This window comes from Vanessa tameamea, chromosome 28, assembly GCF_037043105.1.
Source record: "Vanessa tameamea isolate UH-Manoa-2023 chromosome 28, ilVanTame1 primary haplotype, whole genome shotgun sequence".
Classification (NCBI taxonomy): domain Eukaryota; kingdom Metazoa; phylum Arthropoda; class Insecta; order Lepidoptera; family Nymphalidae; genus Vanessa; species Vanessa tameamea.
Window position 1 is genome coordinate 2,687,418 of NC_087336.1, and position 21,069 is coordinate 2,708,486.

The 21,069-nt window shown below is 34.5% G+C and overlaps 1 protein-coding gene across 1 annotated transcript in view; it reads left to right on the top strand.

Annotated features, from left to right (window-relative positions):
* LOC113391806 (uncharacterized protein) overlaps window positions 1-21,069 on the top strand; it is a 46,079-nt gene that overhangs the window by 20,357 nt on the left and 4,653 nt on the right. The window contains exons 4-16 of the mRNA XM_064219491.1: window positions 6,088-6,226; window positions 10,851-11,197; window positions 11,849-12,217; window positions 12,603-12,741; window positions 13,465-13,616; window positions 14,064-14,202; window positions 14,902-15,077; window positions 16,298-16,433; window positions 17,280-17,444; window positions 18,552-18,631; window positions 19,497-19,985; window positions 20,317-20,433; window positions 20,762-20,828. Of these exons, the coding sequence (XP_064075561.1) occupies window positions 6,088-6,226; window positions 10,851-11,197; window positions 11,849-12,217; window positions 12,603-12,741; window positions 13,465-13,616; window positions 14,064-14,202; window positions 14,902-15,077; window positions 16,298-16,433; window positions 17,280-17,444; window positions 18,552-18,631; window positions 19,497-19,985; window positions 20,317-20,433; window positions 20,762-20,828 (2,515 nt within the window). The remainder of the gene's footprint in view (window positions 1-6,087; window positions 6,227-10,850; window positions 11,198-11,848; window positions 12,218-12,602; window positions 12,742-13,464; window positions 13,617-14,063; window positions 14,203-14,901; window positions 15,078-16,297; window positions 16,434-17,279; window positions 17,445-18,551; window positions 18,632-19,496; window positions 19,986-20,316; window positions 20,434-20,761; window positions 20,829-21,069) is intronic.

Here is a 21,069-nt window from a genome sequence, read left to right on the forward strand (position 1 = left end):
GGTATTCGAAATTTGAATCTGCGTTGGATAATGCTATTGTTGTGTAAAAATGAAGTTTTGTGTTGTGTTTTTATGTCTGTGTGTGTGTGTAGCTGTCGGTTCAAGGGTTATACTCGTGGAGAATGCACCAAGTACGTATTAATTATTTTTAATTATATTAGTTAGTTTTTTTTTAGTACTAGGTTTGCATAAATTAAAGATTGTATCTTTTATCTAATTTTTTTTTGTATTCATTACGTATCTTTAGAAAAATACATTTGTACAGCGCATAGTTCTATCGCTTACTAGTAATAAATACCAGTACACGGTTTTTTTTTAATTTCATAAACTATATATTCTCAGGTGGATATACAAATCAAAATTGACAAAAAACTCCCAGTAACTCATTTTATCTCTAATTATTCTCAGGAAATTTCAACGCAATACAAATATAATTCTGTAATCGATTACACTTTTTGTTTTTTAAATCGAATATTATGACAATAGCAATAGTCAAAGGCGAAGCCAAAAATCTTCATTCGATATAGAATTTGTTGCACTCGCTTATTAATAATCAAAAATGTACCACCGGTTCGAAAATAAACAACTCGGACCTGAGAAGAACCGGCGAAACAAACTCAGCGGAAGCTAACAAAATATGTATTAATTAAATATATAATTTTAATATAATTGCATAAATAAGCGTTTGTGTAATCCTAGAATATTAGGAGAGTTAAGCAAATCGAATAAATTCGCTAAGCTGTACTGTGTAAGGCTTCGCACGCAAATTATTAAAAAAAAAAAGACATCATATAAATGTATGCCTATTTAATCATTAGTTATCCCGCATTCGAGCAGCGTGGTGGAATATGCTCCAAACCTTCTCCTCAAAGGGAGAGGAGGCCTTAGCCCAGCAGTGGGAAATTGACAGGCTGTTAATGTAAAAAAAATCATTAGTTCCTGAGATTATTCCGCACATACACACAAACAAGACCTGTTTATAATACTAGTATAGAAGTATAGATTGCACATTTAAAATAAACTATGATAAGGATGTAACATTTAAGATTTTTCATTCATAAAACGGCCATATCATAAATTATGACGTACATTACTAGTACAATCTTATACTTTAGGGAGCATATAAAAACATTATCGTATAACACTTTATAAAACTAAATGTGCGTCTCGGGACGCCCGACAGAGGGGATAACTTAAACTATTCTAAGTGGAACTATTTAATATTGAAATTGTTTAACTTGAGAAAAGCTTAGTTTATTACTTTAAATTATATGACAATGTAAGGAAATATTGCGACTGTCCGAAAAACTAGCACTGGCACCGTAACGCGTTACGTAACGAAGCTGTTTACCCTTCCATAAGAAGTTATCACTTAACACTAAACACTAGTGTTCACTAATAATTCTAGTGAAGATATGCATACTATTAATCATATAAGTAATTCCTAAAAATATGGACTTGCTTAGTCTGTTATTATTGCGTTATAAATTAAAATTAAAAACGCGTTGTTCTTAGGAAAATTAGTATATTATTTTATCTATATATATTGTTGAGGGAGTGATTACGATATGGGGGGGAGTGGACAATAATTTCTAGTATTGAATTCCTATGTTTGTTGTTAATTTGAATCGTTATTTTACTTATAGTGTATACTTAAAAATGGCGTATTTTAAGTTTGAAGTAACTTTCGTCACATATATGCAATTACCTGCGCGACCGAAATCAGAAAGTGAAATCTGGCCCTAAAGTTCATTAGTCTGATATGATACTTTTACCTGTTTACGTAATAGGATACTTACCGTAGTGAAAATTATGAAATTTGATAATATTAAAATTAAAAGTCGTAATTTTTAATCTATTTATCACGTGACCTAAAATACTAGCAGCCATGGTGTGACGTCATACAGGCAAAAACTTACAGTTCAGTGTAAACAGCCAGGTACATATTTACCAAACTTTCATAGTAATTGTAGGTTATGTTAGCATCAAATTTATTTAAACATATACGGGAAAAAATGGGTAAAGTATTATTAGATTTGAATTAGGGGGTTCTACTAACATATAAATGATCCTCACATAAATACAATCGACTTTTAGTTGATATATACAACGACTTATGATCTCGTTTTGCGAGTTATAATGAAAAATTTCTAATTTCTTATAACCTGGCACTTAGATAAACAACTTTTCTTGAGTTTTAATGCTAGTATTTGTACAACAAGACATTTACAAAGTTAGCGATTGTAATTCATTATTTTCCCAAACACACCAAATATATAGAGCTGTTAACGTTGAACGATTGCCTGTCGTATGCACGACTGTTGTTTTTACCAATATGACGTCACTAATGACTGACAGCGTTTTTGCGGGAGTAAAATTTAAAACGGTTAAAAATAATTTTATGGCAAGAAAACGTGTTTATTTTACCGAAATATATTTGTTTTTGTGGCTTTTTATTAGGAAAATCAACATCTTGAAGTACTTTTTCAAACGTAGTAAAATTCAAAATCAAAATATACAAGTAGGCTTTTGAATCGTCATTTAACAAACTATTTTAAGTAAAGCTACCACCGGTTCGGAATGTAAGTTTCTACCGAGAAGAACCGGCAAGAAACTCAGTAGTTACTCAGTCCTCATATCACCAATGCGTCATCAAGATGCTATGTCCCTTGTGCCCGTAGTAACTGACTCACTCATCCTTCAAACCAACACACAACAATACCAAGTAATTACGTTTGGTCGTAGAATACATGACAAGTTTGTGCTACATACCCAGTATATAATACAAAACACACAATATATTAAACAAAACGTAAGGTTATAAAATTTTACAATATTGAAATTTTGAGCTATCAGGATGTGCCATTAAATCCATCAGTTAGTACCTGACCGACTTCAAAAAGAAGGAGGATCTCAATTCGGTAGTATTTTTTTTTAATGTTTGTTATCTCAGAACGCCGTCATTTATGAAGCGAGTCCGAAATGTTTTTTTTTTTTGTTTGGTTTATTTAATTTTTGTTGTTGATGTTGGTTGTTTGATTATTTCATTTTAAAATACAAATAACAATACCAACGAAGGCTCGAGCCGAGATGGTCCAGTCGTTAGAACACGTGCATCTTAATCGATGATTTCGGGTTCAAACCCAGGCAAGCACCGTGTGCTTAATCTGTGTTTATAATACATCTCACGCTCGGCGGTGAAGGAAAACATCGTGAGGAAACCTGCATGTGTCTAATTTCAACGAAATTTTGCCACATGTGTGTTCCACCAAGCCGCATTGGAGCAGCGTATTGGAATATGCTACAAACCTTCTCCTCAAAGGGAGAGGAGGTCTTAGGCCAGCAGTGGGAAATTTACAGGCTTTTAATATATACCAACGAAGGTTGAAGAGATACGACTGAAAGGCTAATATTTAGGAGCATGTAAACTACTAGCTTCTGGTATGCTCGATAGTTTATAAAATGTATAAAATCACGCGATCAGATATTCTTTTGGGCTTTAAGAGCGAGTGATATCAATATAATTGATATTCCTTTTTACTTTTAAACTTAAAACTAACTTAAATTTTACGGCGGCACTGCCTACACGTGAAAATAAAACACCTACATTATTTAAATAAAAGAATAAGCTTAAAGACCAAAAGGGGATTGAGATAGGATAGTTGTCTAAAAAATACGAGACAAAAAAATATTCTCATACGAAATTATATGCCCTTAAAAAATACATTATATGTATTTTAGGTACAGGCAGATTCAGATTTTCCCATCATGTTCTAATCACTGAGTCTCACCCCCTTCTCAGTAGAGGGTTACTGTAAGAAGAAACTCGATACTCACCGCAGAACACGTGCGTGTAATTTCAGAATATGTTATGCAACAATGACTATAATAATAATTAAAATTAAAAATGTAGTAGATAAACCACTGATTTAAAATAGGCTAGATAAAGCATTTTCATTTCATATTATTACAACTAGTGTTGCATATCGATAGGCCACTATCGATAGTCTATCGATAGTATTGCTCACGCAGAGCTATCGATGCTATGGATAATATCGACAATATTGATTAAAACGATACTATATAGTACTATCGATATCTATCAACTATCGATAGTCAAACTATCGATAGTTCTGCAGCGCTGATTACAACCAAGCGTGTCATCTTTTAATACCTATAAGACACTCCACCCATACTTGTGGATCATTTATACTTAATATTATATATGTGAAAATAACTCTGTCTGTCTGTCTGACGCTCTTTCACTCCCAAACCACTGAATCATATTTGATTAAATTTTGTATGAAGCAAACTCCAAGGAAGGACATAGACTACCTTTTTGCCTAACACAAGACAACCAACCACTCAAACGCGAGCGAAACCTCGAGTTACACCTAATTTACCATAGAAGAGTTTTTACGGTTATACGAACACAAACCTACGTAGCACCGCGTCAGGTTTGTGCATAGCATGCTGGCGGGCTTGCGGTATTTAGTTTACTCTAAATTTAGGGGAAACATTCACTCTATAATCTAACAATAGCAGTCCAGAGTTTACGCTACACCTTCACCTGCGAGGCAATTTATACGACCACAATACTCGTATATACATTTATTTAACTGTATATTCATGTAACTGAAAATTTCATTGTCATTTGATATAATTAGCGATTCCCCAATAACAGTGTCAATAAGAGCCGTATCAAACACAAAACTACTGGTAGTTACGGTTTTAATCATTTATAATACAAGCTAACCATTTCGGCTTCATATGGATATGTCATCGTAAAATTGTAAATACGGTTAGATTATATAATCTACCTCGCGAGGTTGTGAACTGTCGAAAGATCAATGATATAAATTTACCGTCAAATGTAGTTTGTTTGATATTTCTCGTCTTATGATCGAACTAAAGTATATGTATATTTCGATATTCCCAAATAGTCCACGAAATCAGAGGAAGAGTAATCCCAACAATGGGACGTTTAAAGGTCATTACTTTTTATATATAATACTTTGAAAATTCGTAAATTTATAAGTCTGAGTCAGTGGGGCAGTTTTTTTCTTGGTCGACATAAATCATTCTTATTTACAATTATAAACTGAACGTTAGTTTTTGTACAGTAGTTGAAATCATCAGCTATTTAGTGGCTAAATTGGATTAGTCATCATTTTATAAGATTAGTTGCGTTTCGCGGCTTCGTTCGCGTCGCAAGATTTGGTCGTTAGGTGTTAGGTGCAAAAAGGTAACCTATGTTCTTCCTTGGGGTTAAAGCTTGCTTCATAACAAATTTTATCAAATTTGATTGCATTGTTTAAGCGTAACAGATAGACAGAGATAATTACTTTCGAATTTATAATATTAGCATAGATACTCTTGCGAAGACCTTGAAGTGAACTTCGATTTGATAATGAATTTAATATAAATTTGTTATTTAATAAATTGGTATAATAGTGTTGAATATATATATAATATATCACTGATTGTCAAAGGCCTTATGCTCTGGATTCCAGAGTCTGGAGCCACTTCTTTTGATGAGTATGATTTACAAAAATTTATTGGAGTTTCCGTTGACAAATTCTTAGTAACAGCAATCCGGTGCCTCGAAAAGCACAAAAAGCCGTCGGTTCTGCGCCTGAACTCTTTCCGGTCCTGTTGGATTTGCCGTCCAATCGGATTATAAGAGTGACGGAATAGAGGGGGCACCTGTGTTTGCACACACACTTATGCCCCATAATATTTCCTGCGTAGTTAGTTAACGACCTCCGTGGTCGAGTAGTGTGTACACCACTCCGAGGTCCCGGGTTCGATTCCCGCCCGAGTCTGGGTGTTTGTGGTACCGTCGTTAGTTCTGATTTTCCATAACTAACATAAGTGCTTTAGCTACTTACATTGGCATCAGAGTAATGCATGTGATGTTGTCCAATATTTATTTATAGTTGGCTGGTCTCCCTTGAGATTGGCTACCATTCAAGCAATTTTTGTAGTTCTTTATTGTAAATTTTTTGGTGTCAAATGTTTTTTTTATCTTTTTAGCTTTGAAATTTGTTGTAAATATTATTAACATTTATCTCCTCTTTGTTACAGCGTGCTTCAGACGCGTGCTAGCCGGTAAGAGAGCTCTCCGTAGTCATGTACGGAGAGTCGTGGACTGCGAGAGACTAGAGGACTGCAGGAGGGAATGCGCCACGGAGAGAAGGTTTCATTGTGAGAGTTTTAATTATAGGTACGTTTGAAACTTGGAGGATTTAGATATTTATTTAATATTATCATTAATGTTGAAAGATATCTTTTGACTGTACTCATGTTTTGTGTGTGTGATCACATAAGTTAGTGATTGTTTTGTTAGATATTCGTTTCTTAAGAGTAATTCATGTTCCCATAACTCACCTCCAATGAATGTTTCATTATATTTAAGTTAACAATATTATTTTGTAATGAAGAGCTAAACATTAATTTTTAATAATTTTCACGGAGTTTAAGCAACTAAATAGATTATATTACAAGTGTGCTCTCACGTACATCTATTTTTCTTTATTTAACATGATGATTATCCAATGCAACAGGAATGTGACGTGGCACAAGTCTACCTCCCAACAGCCCTATAGTATATAACCTGAGCAACTTAAGTGGACAGGATGAGAATGGAAGTCTATTATTGTCAAACATGCCAATATATTTTTTTATATATGTAATGCTACTAAATATAAATGAGTATGAAATTTAATTTCTACATTCGTCGTAGCCCATTAGCCAGTACATGGTTTCACTATGTCATGTTCGCATAAATTGATTGTCATGAAACTTGTCAGTATGAAATGATCTCTGAGGTTACGCAATTTTCTCACGTGTATTTCGCACAATTGTTTAATACTAGTTCCTGTTTTATATGTGGACGTTATTTTTCTACATTTTGATTGGAATTTGAGATGCTCAAAGATAAAACATTCGATTGCTACAATTGAAAATGAAACTGATTGAGATAGATCTTTTGATAAGGGAAGATATTGTGAGTAAACTTACATTAGTCCACTACACCATATCAGGAAAAACGTCATAAACGCCGGCTTAGTGCCATGACATAGCAAGCACTAATCATAACGTACTAACGGCTATTTTTCCGAATTTCCGAATCAGTAATATATAAAACTGTTGATTCAAACGACCATCAAAAGGGGATTAAGTCAGTGTTATAAACGTAATGAAATAACGACTAATTTACTTCTTATGACGACATACATTCTGAAGTGAGATTAATCAATCGCGAAGCATATATTTTAAATTACAAATGTGTGTGCAAGTGGAAGGTCCACTAGTCCCATAGTCACACAAACAATTAATTTCTTATGGAACTTAAATTAGGAGTTTTGATTAGAAAAAAGAGCTCCACTAACAATCAATTATTTTTCAATAATTTCCATCACGGTACAATTTTCAGAACTAAATAGAAGATTCTATATTATATACGTGTATGCAGACATGTTTACGCTTTATCAATTACGATGGTACGCCATTGGGGCGGTCAATCTATCACGACTGGGCTCATTCTCTAATACTTTTTGAGGCACGGGACTGTCAATATGGTTAACTTTCAGACTTAAGACTAATATTACTATTTTCTCGAGAAAAACCTAGTAAGTTCTTATTAATGCGACAAGGGTTTTCAATCGAAGACTTCAGAATCTGCGGCCGTATTTAAAGCCAATAGACCAACGATGCAAGTGAAGCAACATCTGTGCTAAGACTTTATTCGGGTTCCTCCAGGTAGGACACCAACCACTAATTCTAGATTATATCATAACTTCATAATGAGTTCTGATTTGAAGAGTGAGTTCATCCAGTGTCATTCCAGATACAAAAGTTCATGATCAAACTTATTGATTTCGGATCATGCCCATAGTGATATTACCAAACAAACTGAGGTGTCAATAAGAGTCAGTCAGATTATCTGAGGTGTTATCACATTGAGAAGGTTTAAGGCGACCGCGGCAAGTGCAGTAATAACTTTTATGACGTCGTCTTCGTCAATGAACGAAATTTCATTTCGTTTTATTGGTGCGATGTAAAACTGCGTTCTTTTTAACTGCTCTGCTAATTGGACACTTTGAAATTGACCCAGGGGTTGAAAGAACAGCACGAATCATGTTATGTTGAAGGTTGAATGCAGGATTTTAATTCATAAGCAGAATACTAACAGTTACCGAAAGATTTTATCACCTGTGTCTCAAATTAAATGATAACAAAAAATTAAGAGTGTGTTGGAATTTTAAATTTAATCGCACCTTTTGGAATCTTTTAGTTTAATCTTCGTCTAATCACAATCTACTGAGTGACGACCTCTTCCGTGGCTTGCAAAAGCTGTCAGTTCTCCGTTTTCTGTGTTAATCTGGTCCATCTTCTTCAAGTCAGAGCTATCTCAGAGCCATGAAATATGAACAATGATAAAAATGGAATAGTTCCAAAATTATGGCACATAGCAAATACAGATAAAAATGATATATCTATTTTTAACTGACAGGCAAACCCTTCAAATCATATCGACCTCGGCTCGAATCAGCTGTAACCATCAGCATTGTACGGTTACCTTGTTGTAACGCAGGGACGGACTCAGCCGGAAGGGTATTGTTGTATGGGAATATTTCGTGTTTTATAATTGGTTATTGTATTTTATTACACGTTTATCATAAGATTATTGATATTAATAAGTTGGCTATTGTTTTTGTTTTGATAGCCTTATCGCTGACAAAGTTCAGCACGTATTAGACAGGTAAATAATATGTAAAACATATTTAATTCCAACTATACAATTGACTTTTTTTTTTTATGGCATTGATTGGCGGACGAGCATATGGGCCACCTGATGGTAAGTAGTCACCACCGCCCATAGACAATAGCGCTGTAAGAAATATTAACCATTCCTTACATCACCTATGCGCCACCAACATTGGGAACTAAGATGTTATGTCCCTTGTGCCTGTGATTACACTGGCTCACTCACCCTTCTAACCGGAACACAACAATATACTATTATCAATACCTATAATAAATAGCTGCATCGTTTTATCCGCATTAAACTGTACTGTGCCGTCCTCGTGGTTCATAGCTTTATACCATGAGTACCTAATTCCTAAGAGAACTCTATTCCTCGTATCACCAATGCCATATCAACCTTGGTAACTAAAATGTTACGACCCTTGTGTCAGTACAAAGTATTACTGTTCTTCGGTAGAATATATGAACCTACCCAGACGTGGTAACACAAAGTTCTACTACCTATATATACGACTAATCTAATACAAAATATTTTATAAATGTACGAATCCGACCCTGACTATAAAAAGACATTAATTTACATAAATATATACGTACATCTCCCATGCAACGTGATTGTGACCCGAATAGGTGTAAACGCCATCATAATTGGGCCATAATCAAGGTCACTGTGAATGAAACGATTCGAGATAAAAGTAATTAGCTTTACAATTTGAGTATGGCATACTTAGAGATGTTGTATCACGTTAAGTGGTTACTGCGCAAGCGTACTGGACGCTTTGTTATTGGTAGAGCGAAGAAACATGACACGCCCATGATGTTAATATATATTTTGTTTTCTATATTTGTAATTGTGCTGTAAATTTTATTGCGCCCTAAATTGATTTTCTTATTTTAAGAAGATTATATGCAAGATTCAAGTCGGGTTATCTATGCAGATACCATCTTAATAAAAAAATAAAAAAATAGAAAAGTTCATTTAAAACACCCGAGCCGAGATGGCCCAGTGGTTAGAACGCTTGCATCTTAACCGATGATTTCGGGCTCAAACCCAGGCACCACTGAATTTTCATGTGCTTAATTTGTGTTTATGATTCATCTCGTGCTCGGCGGTGAAGGAAAACATCGTGAGGAAACTTGCATGTGTCTAATTTCAACGAAATTCTGCCACATGTGTATTCCACCAACCCGCATTGGAGCAGCGTGGTGGAATATGCTCAAACCTTCTCCTCAAAGGGAGAGGAGGCCTTAGCCCAGCAGTGGGAAATGTACAGGCTGCTAATGTAATGTATGTAAAACACACATTGCAGACAATCGAGCGATAAAATCAAAAAAGGAATTTAAAAAAAAATGTGACTCGAAATCTATAACTTAAGGATATAACAAATATTAAAACAACAAATTAGAGAATATTAAAAAAAAAAAAATCCTTGACTTTCTTTTGTGGTGTACAAATCGCTTCGTTGATCTGATGGCTCAAAAGGTTGGAGATCTTTAGGTAGCTTCAAGCCCCCGGCTCAGATTAATAAAATTTTATTAGGGTTTTCGGACAGGAACATCTCGAAGTTTATAGTGTTTATAATCCCATATTTTGGAATGCACGTTTAGGCTATATATAGTCTTGCGTTAGAAGTATTTTCAGTCGTGTTGCATTAACGGTCCAAGCGTCTTATGAGGTTGACTGGATACATCATTCACTGTTGCATTATAACACGTCCTGTGCGGTTGACTAGTCTGTTTGATAATAACCGCCGTGACTGAAGTCGACTTGGAGGGTATCATACCATAAAAAGACATATTATGTTAAATGTAATAAAAAAAATTGCTGAGGATTAGCCTTCATGGAGATTTTTAGATACAAATGTTATTTCACCATTATACATATTTTATTTCATCGTGAAATTTATTAGGAATTATGTTTAATCATACGTGTTTACGTCGTTGCGAGAATTATATTTAAGCTATGTCTAAATTAGTCAGTTAAAAAAAAAACTTTTTATTTTTGAAAACAAAATATATAGACAGACCATATTTGAAACATAATGCATATTTCTCGTCTGATTTTTTCCTTATATTAGATTGGATCCCAGTTTCCGTGGCAGAGGGTTATGCGAGCTGATGACGAAACCAATCGAAGCGTTCGACATCCGTCAAGATTTTGTAGAAGACAAAGACTACGACTTCTACGAACTAGACCGAAATAGCCTTGAACCATATTGTCCTGAAACTCTTAGAGGGCCAAGCCTCCTCCACTCAGGCTACCTTTCCTCGAAGCCGGCAAAAGTACCAGGGCAACAGAACCAGTGGAGAGATAGAATGGATTGGGCCGAAGGTTACAAAAGTTATAATAGGTTCTACGACGAGAAAAGAATTCAAAGCTATAATAGACGCTACGAAGATCAATTTTATGTTCCGTACCAAATTGGTAAGTTGTGTGTATGAAGATGTAGTCACTTTTTTAAATTTTTTTAAATATTTTGGCAGCATTTTTCCATTTATAAAGTCATAAATAGGCTTGAAGGCCTAGGAATTAGGAAACCTAGAACAATCAAAATTATATTACAATAAATTGCATTTTAAGCTTAACACGTTGTTTTCTTTGCTTACTCCTTGATTGAATAAAAATAAAAAGTAGCAAGCAATTACCCATAAGCTTGACAACTATATATACATAGGCTAAAATAAACAAATTTTTATACCTACTAATGCGCCTTCAGAAAAAATATAGCAATGTTTCGATAATAAGAATTTGCTTCATCTTTTTCTCTCAAGTCGTTTGAATTTTATAATTACGTATATATTTGGATTTATTGAAGTAAAAAACTATACGTATAGGAATTTTAAAATAAAAACTATTTGAATGTATAAAATTTTGAATATATATGTAAGACCTCTTTTTTTATGCCGCTGATTCAAATGATGACGCTTGGAATAGAAACAAAAATATGAGCAATTTTTTTTTAAAGACCATTGTTAATCTTTTTAACTATTCAATTAAAATGATATAAAACAAACTTCAATTCATTTGAAATTGAGCTGTGTCTGTTACCTTTTAAAGCACATATTCTATTTACAGGTATAAGTAGAACTAATGACGATCAACAGAATTTTGGCCAGTACGGTGGTTATTACGGAGGCTATGACAGCTACTATAAAGATAGAAACGATTACCATAAATCAATAAATCATTGGCGCCTGTCCGACGAAAAGAAACACAACGAATACCAAGGCGTTCGACATCACAATGAAGACAAGGACTTCGATTACTATAGTCTCAGGAAAAAGAGCGGATGGGAAGACTACGGCTATGGATATGGATCTTGGAAGAGAGGGAAGTGGAATAATTCTGGAAGCTTCTGGAAAGATTTCGATGGTTCTTTAAATAACTATCATAATAAAGCAACTTATTTTGAACCAGAAGCAAGAAGTGACGAATCGAGTAAAGGCAAGTGCAAATTGTTATCTGAATACTAGATTCGAAACTCACTTCAGATTATGATCGTGAAAGTTTTATTCAAAATTTATTATATTAATTATAACATTTAAAGGATCACCATCAGTCCGTTTCCAATATATCACAAGTGAGACTGAAAGTGAGTTTTCACATAAATTAACAGCTCTTCAAAATATTTCGATCATTATAACTTTTTATTAATATCGGTTTTAGATTTGATTTTAGTTTTGTACATAAATAGTATTTTATGGACCTTACAGAGTACTAGAGATTTATTTATCATTATTTTGTCCTCACCTATATAAATTGACATCGTATGACAATGGACATATTTCCTTATCAAGCCGATTGTATAATTAATTATTATTTATTCTAGACTGTTCGTCCCGTCGCCGTCCAGGCATGTCTCTGGGATCTGGTGCTATCAGACGATCACTTCTTGCGCACACGGTGGTCGAGTGTGAGGCAGCATGCTTCAACGAGAGAGAATTCAAATGTGTCTCATACAGCTACAAGTAAGATATTTCAAGAATATTAGTTGATATTTTAAAACAATTAACTTGTGGCATTGGACAATGATTACTACGATTTTTTTAAACTATTAATCTCATAGAAAAAATTTGAGCATCAATATATTTGGGCTCGAGTTCCTACTTTAGTTTTGTATACCAATAAAAGTTTAAAAAAGGTGGTCTAAGGCCTCTTTCCATTTTAAGGAGAAGATTAGGATTATGAAATATTCCGCCGGCTTACACATGTGGTAGATGTTCATCTGACACGTGCCAGTTTCTTCAGTATGTTTTCCTTCGCTGTTGGGCACGACATATAAGTATAAATTAAAAATATAGAAATTCAGAGGTGCATTCTTAAATTTAAACTTGCCATCTTTGGTTAAGATTCACATGTTCTTATTACTGAGTAATTTCTTGGTTGATTGCGTTGGTCTAGTGGCTTGATATAAAGCTACATATCTCGAGGTTTTTGGTTTAAACCAAAGGTTGGGCCAGTAAAAAGTTATTGGGTCTTTCCATTGAAAATTCTTGGTAACAGCCGGAAGACTGAAAGTTGGAAGTGCGTACCCTTCCACGCCGAGGAATCTGGTTCTGTGCCTGAATTATTTCCGGTTGTGTTGGATTTGCCGCCCCATCGGAATATGAGTGTGACGTAATAGAGAGTGCACTAGTGTTTGTGCACACACTTGTGCACTATAAAATGTCCTAATATTCTTCTTCTTTTAGATATTCCAGTTCTCCAGGATCTGACAATTGTTTCCTAAGCGAACGTCCGTACCGAGGCTTGGAGATGTCAGCAGACAGCGACTCTGATGTTTACGCTATGCCTTTACACCAAGACTGCCTCACTGTCAGTACGAAACCTTGGGTGGAAAGTGGTATGATATTTAAGTCGCTTTTTCTCAAATATTCTTTAGGACATATAGATTTCTTTACGACAATTTTGTAGCTTAAGTAAAATTTTTTTTTTTTTTTATTTATTTTTTTATTTAATTCTGACTAGTAGTGCAATATAATAAGCTTAGTATTTTTATCTTTGGTGATTTTTGGTAAATATTTACAATTGATATTGGTAAACGATAATATTTCAAAAGTACTCCCTTCGTTGAGACGTGACGGCTCACGACGTCTCTTTGACATGACGACCAAACGCCCTCCAATAGAAGACGACCTTATGACTCTTATCTCATTGAGCATTTATGTAGGCTCTTTTCTCGGCTGAGTCTTAATACTGACCCCTCTAATTAATAAAGCAGAGTCAGTAACCACTACAATTCCATAAATTAGTAAAATTCAATCTACAAAATTACTTGTGTTGTCTTCAGAATGTTTCTGGCACGTAAGATCTGGATCAGCTGTGAATGGTAAAGCGGTGAGAGCTGCTCTAACGGTCGCGGGGCTCGGTGCTTGTGAGGCCGAGTGTATCCGAGCTCATAGCTTCTTCTGCAGAGGATTCAGTTTCAGGTGATTTGTTATTATCGTTTTTTAATATTATAATATTTTTTATTTTATAATATTATTATGATCTATATTGCTAATCTTTTTTTTATGGCATTGGTTTGCGGACGAACATATGTGCCTGATGGTAAGTGGTCACCACCGCCCATAGACAAAGGCGCTGTAAGAAATATTAACCATTCCTTACATCATCTATGCGCCACCAACCTTGGGAACTAAGATATTATGTCCCTTGTGACTGTTATTACACTGGCTCACTCACCCTTTTAACCGGAACACAACAATACAGAGTACTGTTATTTGGCGGTAGAATATCTGATGAGTGGGTGGTACCTACCCAGACGGGCTTGCAGAAAGCCCTACCACCAAGTAAAATCTCTGTAAGATCTCACTCGTAAACTGTTTATAATTAAGTAATCAGTAAGCGATTAATTGTCTGTTTTTGTTTATGTTAAATGTAAAAAAAAATATATTGTAATTATATAACTTAAATGTTATAATGATTGCAATCAATGTATACTTTCTAACATTTCCTGATAGTGTTCTACGACAGTTTCGTGTTTATTTTTACAGAACAGTTCTGTTATTGTGACGTCATCAAATCATAGTATATTTAATATTCAAAAAAAATACTTTAAATGAATTGGAAAAACGTCATATGTGCCACTTATTTTTTTCTTTAATAAAATTTGATATTAATTTCAGATTTGATGCACCGACGATAGGAGATGACCTTGAAAATTGTCTCCTAACATCCTCTCCCCCTACTTCCCTAGATTTAGGTCACGGCTTGAGGCCGAGCAAACACGAGCTATATTCTAGAGGTAATTACGGAAGAGGATGCGAACCAGCTCTTTATGATGACGTGAAACGGGAACCACGTAAGTTTGATATTTTTAGCATCGAGAAACTCGAAATATTTCAAAAGTTTTGAGTATTTATGTGTCCAATAAAGTGTTAAGGCTGGGAATACGTCGAAAATGATAGTGGAAAACTGTTGCAGTTGACCACTAAGTACACGCACACTAGTAAATTAGTATGCGCTTTGGGGAGAATCGAGCGTGGCTATCACGCACACCAAGATGATAAAGTTGGCTCGTTTGATTTAGTTGTTTTGTAGTGCCACACTATCTATACATATAATAAAATTGGGGTGTCTGTTCGCAATATTAATATAACCTCTTTTTACTAAACGCATATGTGTGTTTACGGTACATATACCAAAAAAAAATATTTTTAAATTTTTGTGTGCCTGTCTGTTTATCTGTTCGTTCCGGCTAATCTCTAGAGCGGCCGATTTTGACGGGACTTTCATTGGCAAATAGCTGATGCAGTATGAAGTAATTTAGGCTACAACGATAATTTTTTTGTTAAATTCAATTCGCGCACGAAGCCGCGGGCACAGCTAGTCTAGACATATAAATAATCGAATTGCATAAGAATACAGTGGCAATTCAAATGTTTAGTGTATGGAGCGCTTAAGTAAAAAGTCCGGGTAGATTCGATAAAGAGTAACTATGAGATGTTTCGGACGATAAATTTAAAGAAGTTAGTGTTGATAACACTTCAGTGCTTAAAAAGCGCAAAGCCATCTCTTTTCTGGCCACATCATAGCAAGCATGCTCCAATAGGCCCAAAATTTACGCCTCAAAAGGTTAAGAGTCTGCTAATACCCCAATTTATACACGCTACGGCATTTGATGACTTATCTCTCTGACCTTGTTTCCATGTTAGAAAAGTAAACATACAGATTAAAGGCAATTTTGTGGAAAAAAAATAATGAAATAATATATTTATTCGTCTCGCATTTTTAAATTTGGACCGATAATTATTGTTTTGAATATCGACAGATAACCAGTGTTTATTCGTTTTTATAAATCAGAAGAGAAAATACTTTTTAATTGATACTTTTTTAAAATAAAATCTTGAAGTTGAATTTATGACTTATTTTGAAAAAAAACTAAAAAACGTGATAACTCAAAAATGGTTCACTTTTGCATAATGCATATGGGGGTTAAAATTATCGCAAATAGTCACCCCTATCACCTCCTAACGGGAATACGTCGATTTCCCGATAACCCTGTACATATCGTATTCGCAGAATGCTATCTGCAATACGACAGCGCGGCGAAGCTGTCGGCGAGTGCGGCGCGCGGCGCCGCGCGCGCGGCGGACGAGCGCGCGTGCGGCCGCGCGTGCACGGACGCGCCCTTCCGGTGCCTCAGCTTCTCCTACAGGTAAGGCGAGTCGTAGACTGGATGACCTGCTATTAGGGCGAGATGATATTAAACAACAGTCCATAAATATGGTAAGTTGGATAAATGAGCAAAACATTCCCGATCAAAATACAGAGCTGGAGTAATATTTATTGACTCCCAGGCAGGATGTGTACTTGTATTTAACTAACATGACTTTGTATTTTTAAATGTTGAAAAAGAGTAACTACATAGTTTCTGGTCGGTTATTTAGAATCTGAATTCCGAACCGATGGTAGCTTTGCTTAATATAGTTTAGCCTAATTGAATTAAGTATATTTAGACTTTGATACATATAATTCAAGTAGACTCTTTAAAAGGTCTTTTGAATCGTCATTTTGTAACAATAAATTGGAAGAATTTACCGGTCATAAGTGAATTCTACCGAGATAAACTAACAAGAAACTCAGCATTTACTATTTGCTAAAGTTACGTGAATAATCCCGTTAATGTCTCACGAACCATAATATGACCAAGGCTTTCTTTTACTATAATCAATTCTAGTGAATTTCTAGAGGTCCGTATGATTACATGATTGCAATACAATTTAATCTCTCGAATAATATTTCCAAAACCACAACAACTGTTTGTATTCTTGACTGGTATTTCTTTATTGATTTTCGTATTTAATAAAAAAGATGGTCTCGGAAATGGACCAGTTGATGATAACTTTTCACCAATTGGAACTTTCACCAAACTGGAACAGAACAATACTAAATATTGTTTTCGGTAGAGTATATGATGAGTGGGTGGTACGTATACGGGCTTACACATACCCCCCCCCCCACCAAGTATCTGATCATAAACAAATTATAAAACCCCTTTTAGTAACAACGCATTACCAGACGATAATAACTGCTTGCTATCGGAGATCCGTATGTTCGATCTGCAAAGAGGAGTCGACTATAAGCATTCACCTGACGACCTTCTGTTTGCTTTTGATCTGTTCAACGGCCAGTGCTGGAGGAAAGTGCATGGCAAGGAGGAGTACGAGTGAGTATTTAATTTAAGGTACTTTCGTTTACGAGCTGACTTAATCCAGTGGGAATGGAGTGTAATATGGATTAAATACCTAAATACTTTTTTTATGACATCGGTAGGCGGACGATCAAATGGGCCACTTGATGGTAAGTGGTCACCAGCGCTCATAGACAATGACGTTGTAAGAAATATTAACCATTCCTTACATCACCAATGCGCCACCAACCTTGGGAACTAAGATGTTATGTCCCTTGTGCCTGTGATTACACTGGCTCACTCACCCTTCAAACCGGAACACAACAATACTGAATACTGCTGTATGGCGGTAGAATACTACCTATTCTTAATTCAACCCTCGATGGGGTAAAATGAGGGTAACGGGTAAAGCCGCAGGATCAGCTAGTAATATTATAATAACAGCCTTAACTGTGAATATTATTTTAAAAATAAGATTTAAGTTTATTACAATGAATAACAAAAACCATCTGCGTAATCTTATAATAAATTACTCGGTGATATATGTTAATCGATACTTACAATAACTACCAAGACTAATAGCTTGGCATACTTTTGCCAGTGCAAATGGAAACTAGCATATGTTTGGACAATATTACTACTTGACTGCCACGTTAGTTATTTAGTTCAAACCTTTTTCGAACGAATCTTTTTCAAAATATTTGGGTTTTTCTGTCAAGAAATTTCTGTATTAGTCTGTATTGGTCCTGTGCTCCAAGTATTCCCGTTCGTGTGACTGATGTTTGCACGCATGTGGACTGTTATATGTTTTGCATAGTTGATTTTTGGAAATTGCCAACGTAGCCAAAATCGAGCTCAAATTAATGGCGAGTTTTTGCTTTGTAAATGGTCCATACTTTGGGATATTTTTAATGTTTTAGTACATGATTTAGGCCGGGTCTCGGAGATCACAATACCGCTACATGGACTTAAATGTAGGGTCTTTATTACTTTACTGGAGTTTTGTAACTGTAGACAATAAAAATAGATAATAAATTTGAAGCAATATTGAAAAAAAATATTTATATTATAAGAATTTGATCACCTAAAAATTTTCATTGTTAAATCTACATTTTAACTGATTTAAGTTTATTTTCCGTATAGCGTACCAACATTAGAGTTGCCTCATCCGATAGAAGCATCTTACCCAGGAACAGCGTCTGGACCAGACCTACCCCCACCAGGTATTTAAATTTACGATCATAATGTATATTTAATTGTCGAAGATGAAGAATTATTTTTATACATCAGATGCTTAAGATTTATTTATTGTTTATTTGGAAAAATACATTCGCAATTTACCTATATTATCTAATATAAAAAATAACCTTGTAAGACTCCCTGATGATTCCTGATGATGATATAAAAATGTACCCAATATTAACAAATTGTAACATGTTAACTAATTTTAAAATGTGTTATAATTATTTTATTTTATTTATTTAATTATTAGGTTTGCTAGCAGTTGTTACATTTTGATGATACAATTTATTAATTTACATACTAATTACTTTCTAAATGTACAACTATATTAAAGCAAACACGACATGTACGATTAATATATACATCCTGTTTAAGTGGTTCTAATTTGACAAAAATGTAAAAAATGATCACATGGTAGGAAAAATTAGAATAAGATAAAACGATTTCTTACAACTTAAAATTTAAAATATTAAATTATATAATATATAGACGAAAGAAATTATTAATACGAATGAAGTATGTTGATGCTATATTGATATAACATTATATTAAGAATTTATACGTACCTATAATGGGACATTGACTTCCGACGGAAGATTTCCGAAAGCCAAATATGACTTCAAGACTATTCGACCAAACATAATTGAAATTTACATATGAGTATATTTTTTCATGGAAAAGGTTTTTTTCTATTATAAACTTTGATGTAACTCGTTAGTAGATATTATTACACCACATCAAGCTTAATACCGTTCAACCAATAACCATAATAATTGTAATCTAAATTCTAGCTATTAGTTCATAGCTCAATCAAATATGATGTTAGATAATACATTTTGTTTCCAGAAACCTATATCTCAAGTTCTGGTCCAAGTGGACCTGGTTTTCCAGAACCACCAAAACCGTATATACCAGAAACTGGTCCAGATTATAAGCCAGTTTACGAGACAACTGGACCTACTAAACCATTTTTACATGATACATACAAACCAAGCTACTTACCAGAAAGCGGGCCAGATGTGTCTGGTCCAAGTGGACCAAGTATACCTAGTGGACCTAGCTTACCGAGTGGACCGAGTGGGCCTAGCGGACCTCCTAAACCTCATTACGATTTCATCGAACCTGGCGTCAAACCAAGTTACTTAAGACCTTACAAACCAGAAATATATAAGCCTTATAAGCCAGATTTTCCTGATCGTAAGCCAAGTTATCTCAATGATCCAAGTGGACCAAGCTACAAGCCTCCATATGGTGCAACAGGACATACATCAGGTCAAGACTTTGGATACAGACCAGGAAGACCTTCAAGGCCTAGCAATCAAGTTGATGAATCTTGTGAGTTTCTTTTGACCTTTGGAATATAATTGTTAAATGTTAATCTTTTGCTTAATTCTCTTCTTTTTCTCTCTTCTCCTCCCTTTTAATTATGTTAACAAACAGTACAGTATAACATAAAGTATATTAACCAGTTTTATTTCCATGTTATTATTATCATTTAATTTAAAAGTTTTTATTGTTATTATTGATGTCGGATGTTATAGTAACTGTTTCATAATATACTTTGAGCATTCAGTTATATTTACACTATCAAGGGATTCACTGGGTTATTATAAGGGCACAAATTAAACTAATACGGATTGTTACAAATCAAAATTTCCGTTACCAGTATCACTGTCGTGGCGTCACTATACCGTATCAGGATTCCCCTGTAGGAAGGGAACGTCGTGCGAGCAAAACCTCATTGCGGGGCACTGGGCTTGTGAGCCTGAAGCTGGAGAAATTGGTGAGTTTTTATCTGGTTGTGTTAAAATAAAACACGTTTACTAATCAGACATAAATAATAAATAATGCCTCCGCTACAAACACTATACAATTATAGCCAATGGCAAAATAAGGAAGTGACATGATTAATAAATAATTTTATTATAATTATTAATTCTAGCTGTATGAAATCGATAAAAATATTTGCATAATTTGCAAAATATATGCATTTACGCAAAATTTTTGTGAAAAGATAAATAATCGGTTTTACAGAAAAACAGTTCAATCATAACAGTCATATAGATATAAAATATAATATTGACATACAATTTTTGTGTTAAATTTAACAGGATCGTGGGATTACTGCTGTGCTCCGACCCATCGGTGCGGGTACAGCGAAGGTTTCCGTAAACCATGGTAAGTGTAGTCTAGGAAAAATATCAACGGTAGGTTTTATAAACGAATACAATTTGTTTTATCGATATTAAATTGGATAAACACGATTATTTGAAACGTAAAAACAAAAAAAAGAAAACATTTAATCTCGCAACTATAATGAGTAGACTTGTAATATAAGTTACAAATTTCAAATTAGGAATAAAGGGATTCCCAAAAAAATTGAAATTTGCAGATATCACGTTATTTTATAATATTACTC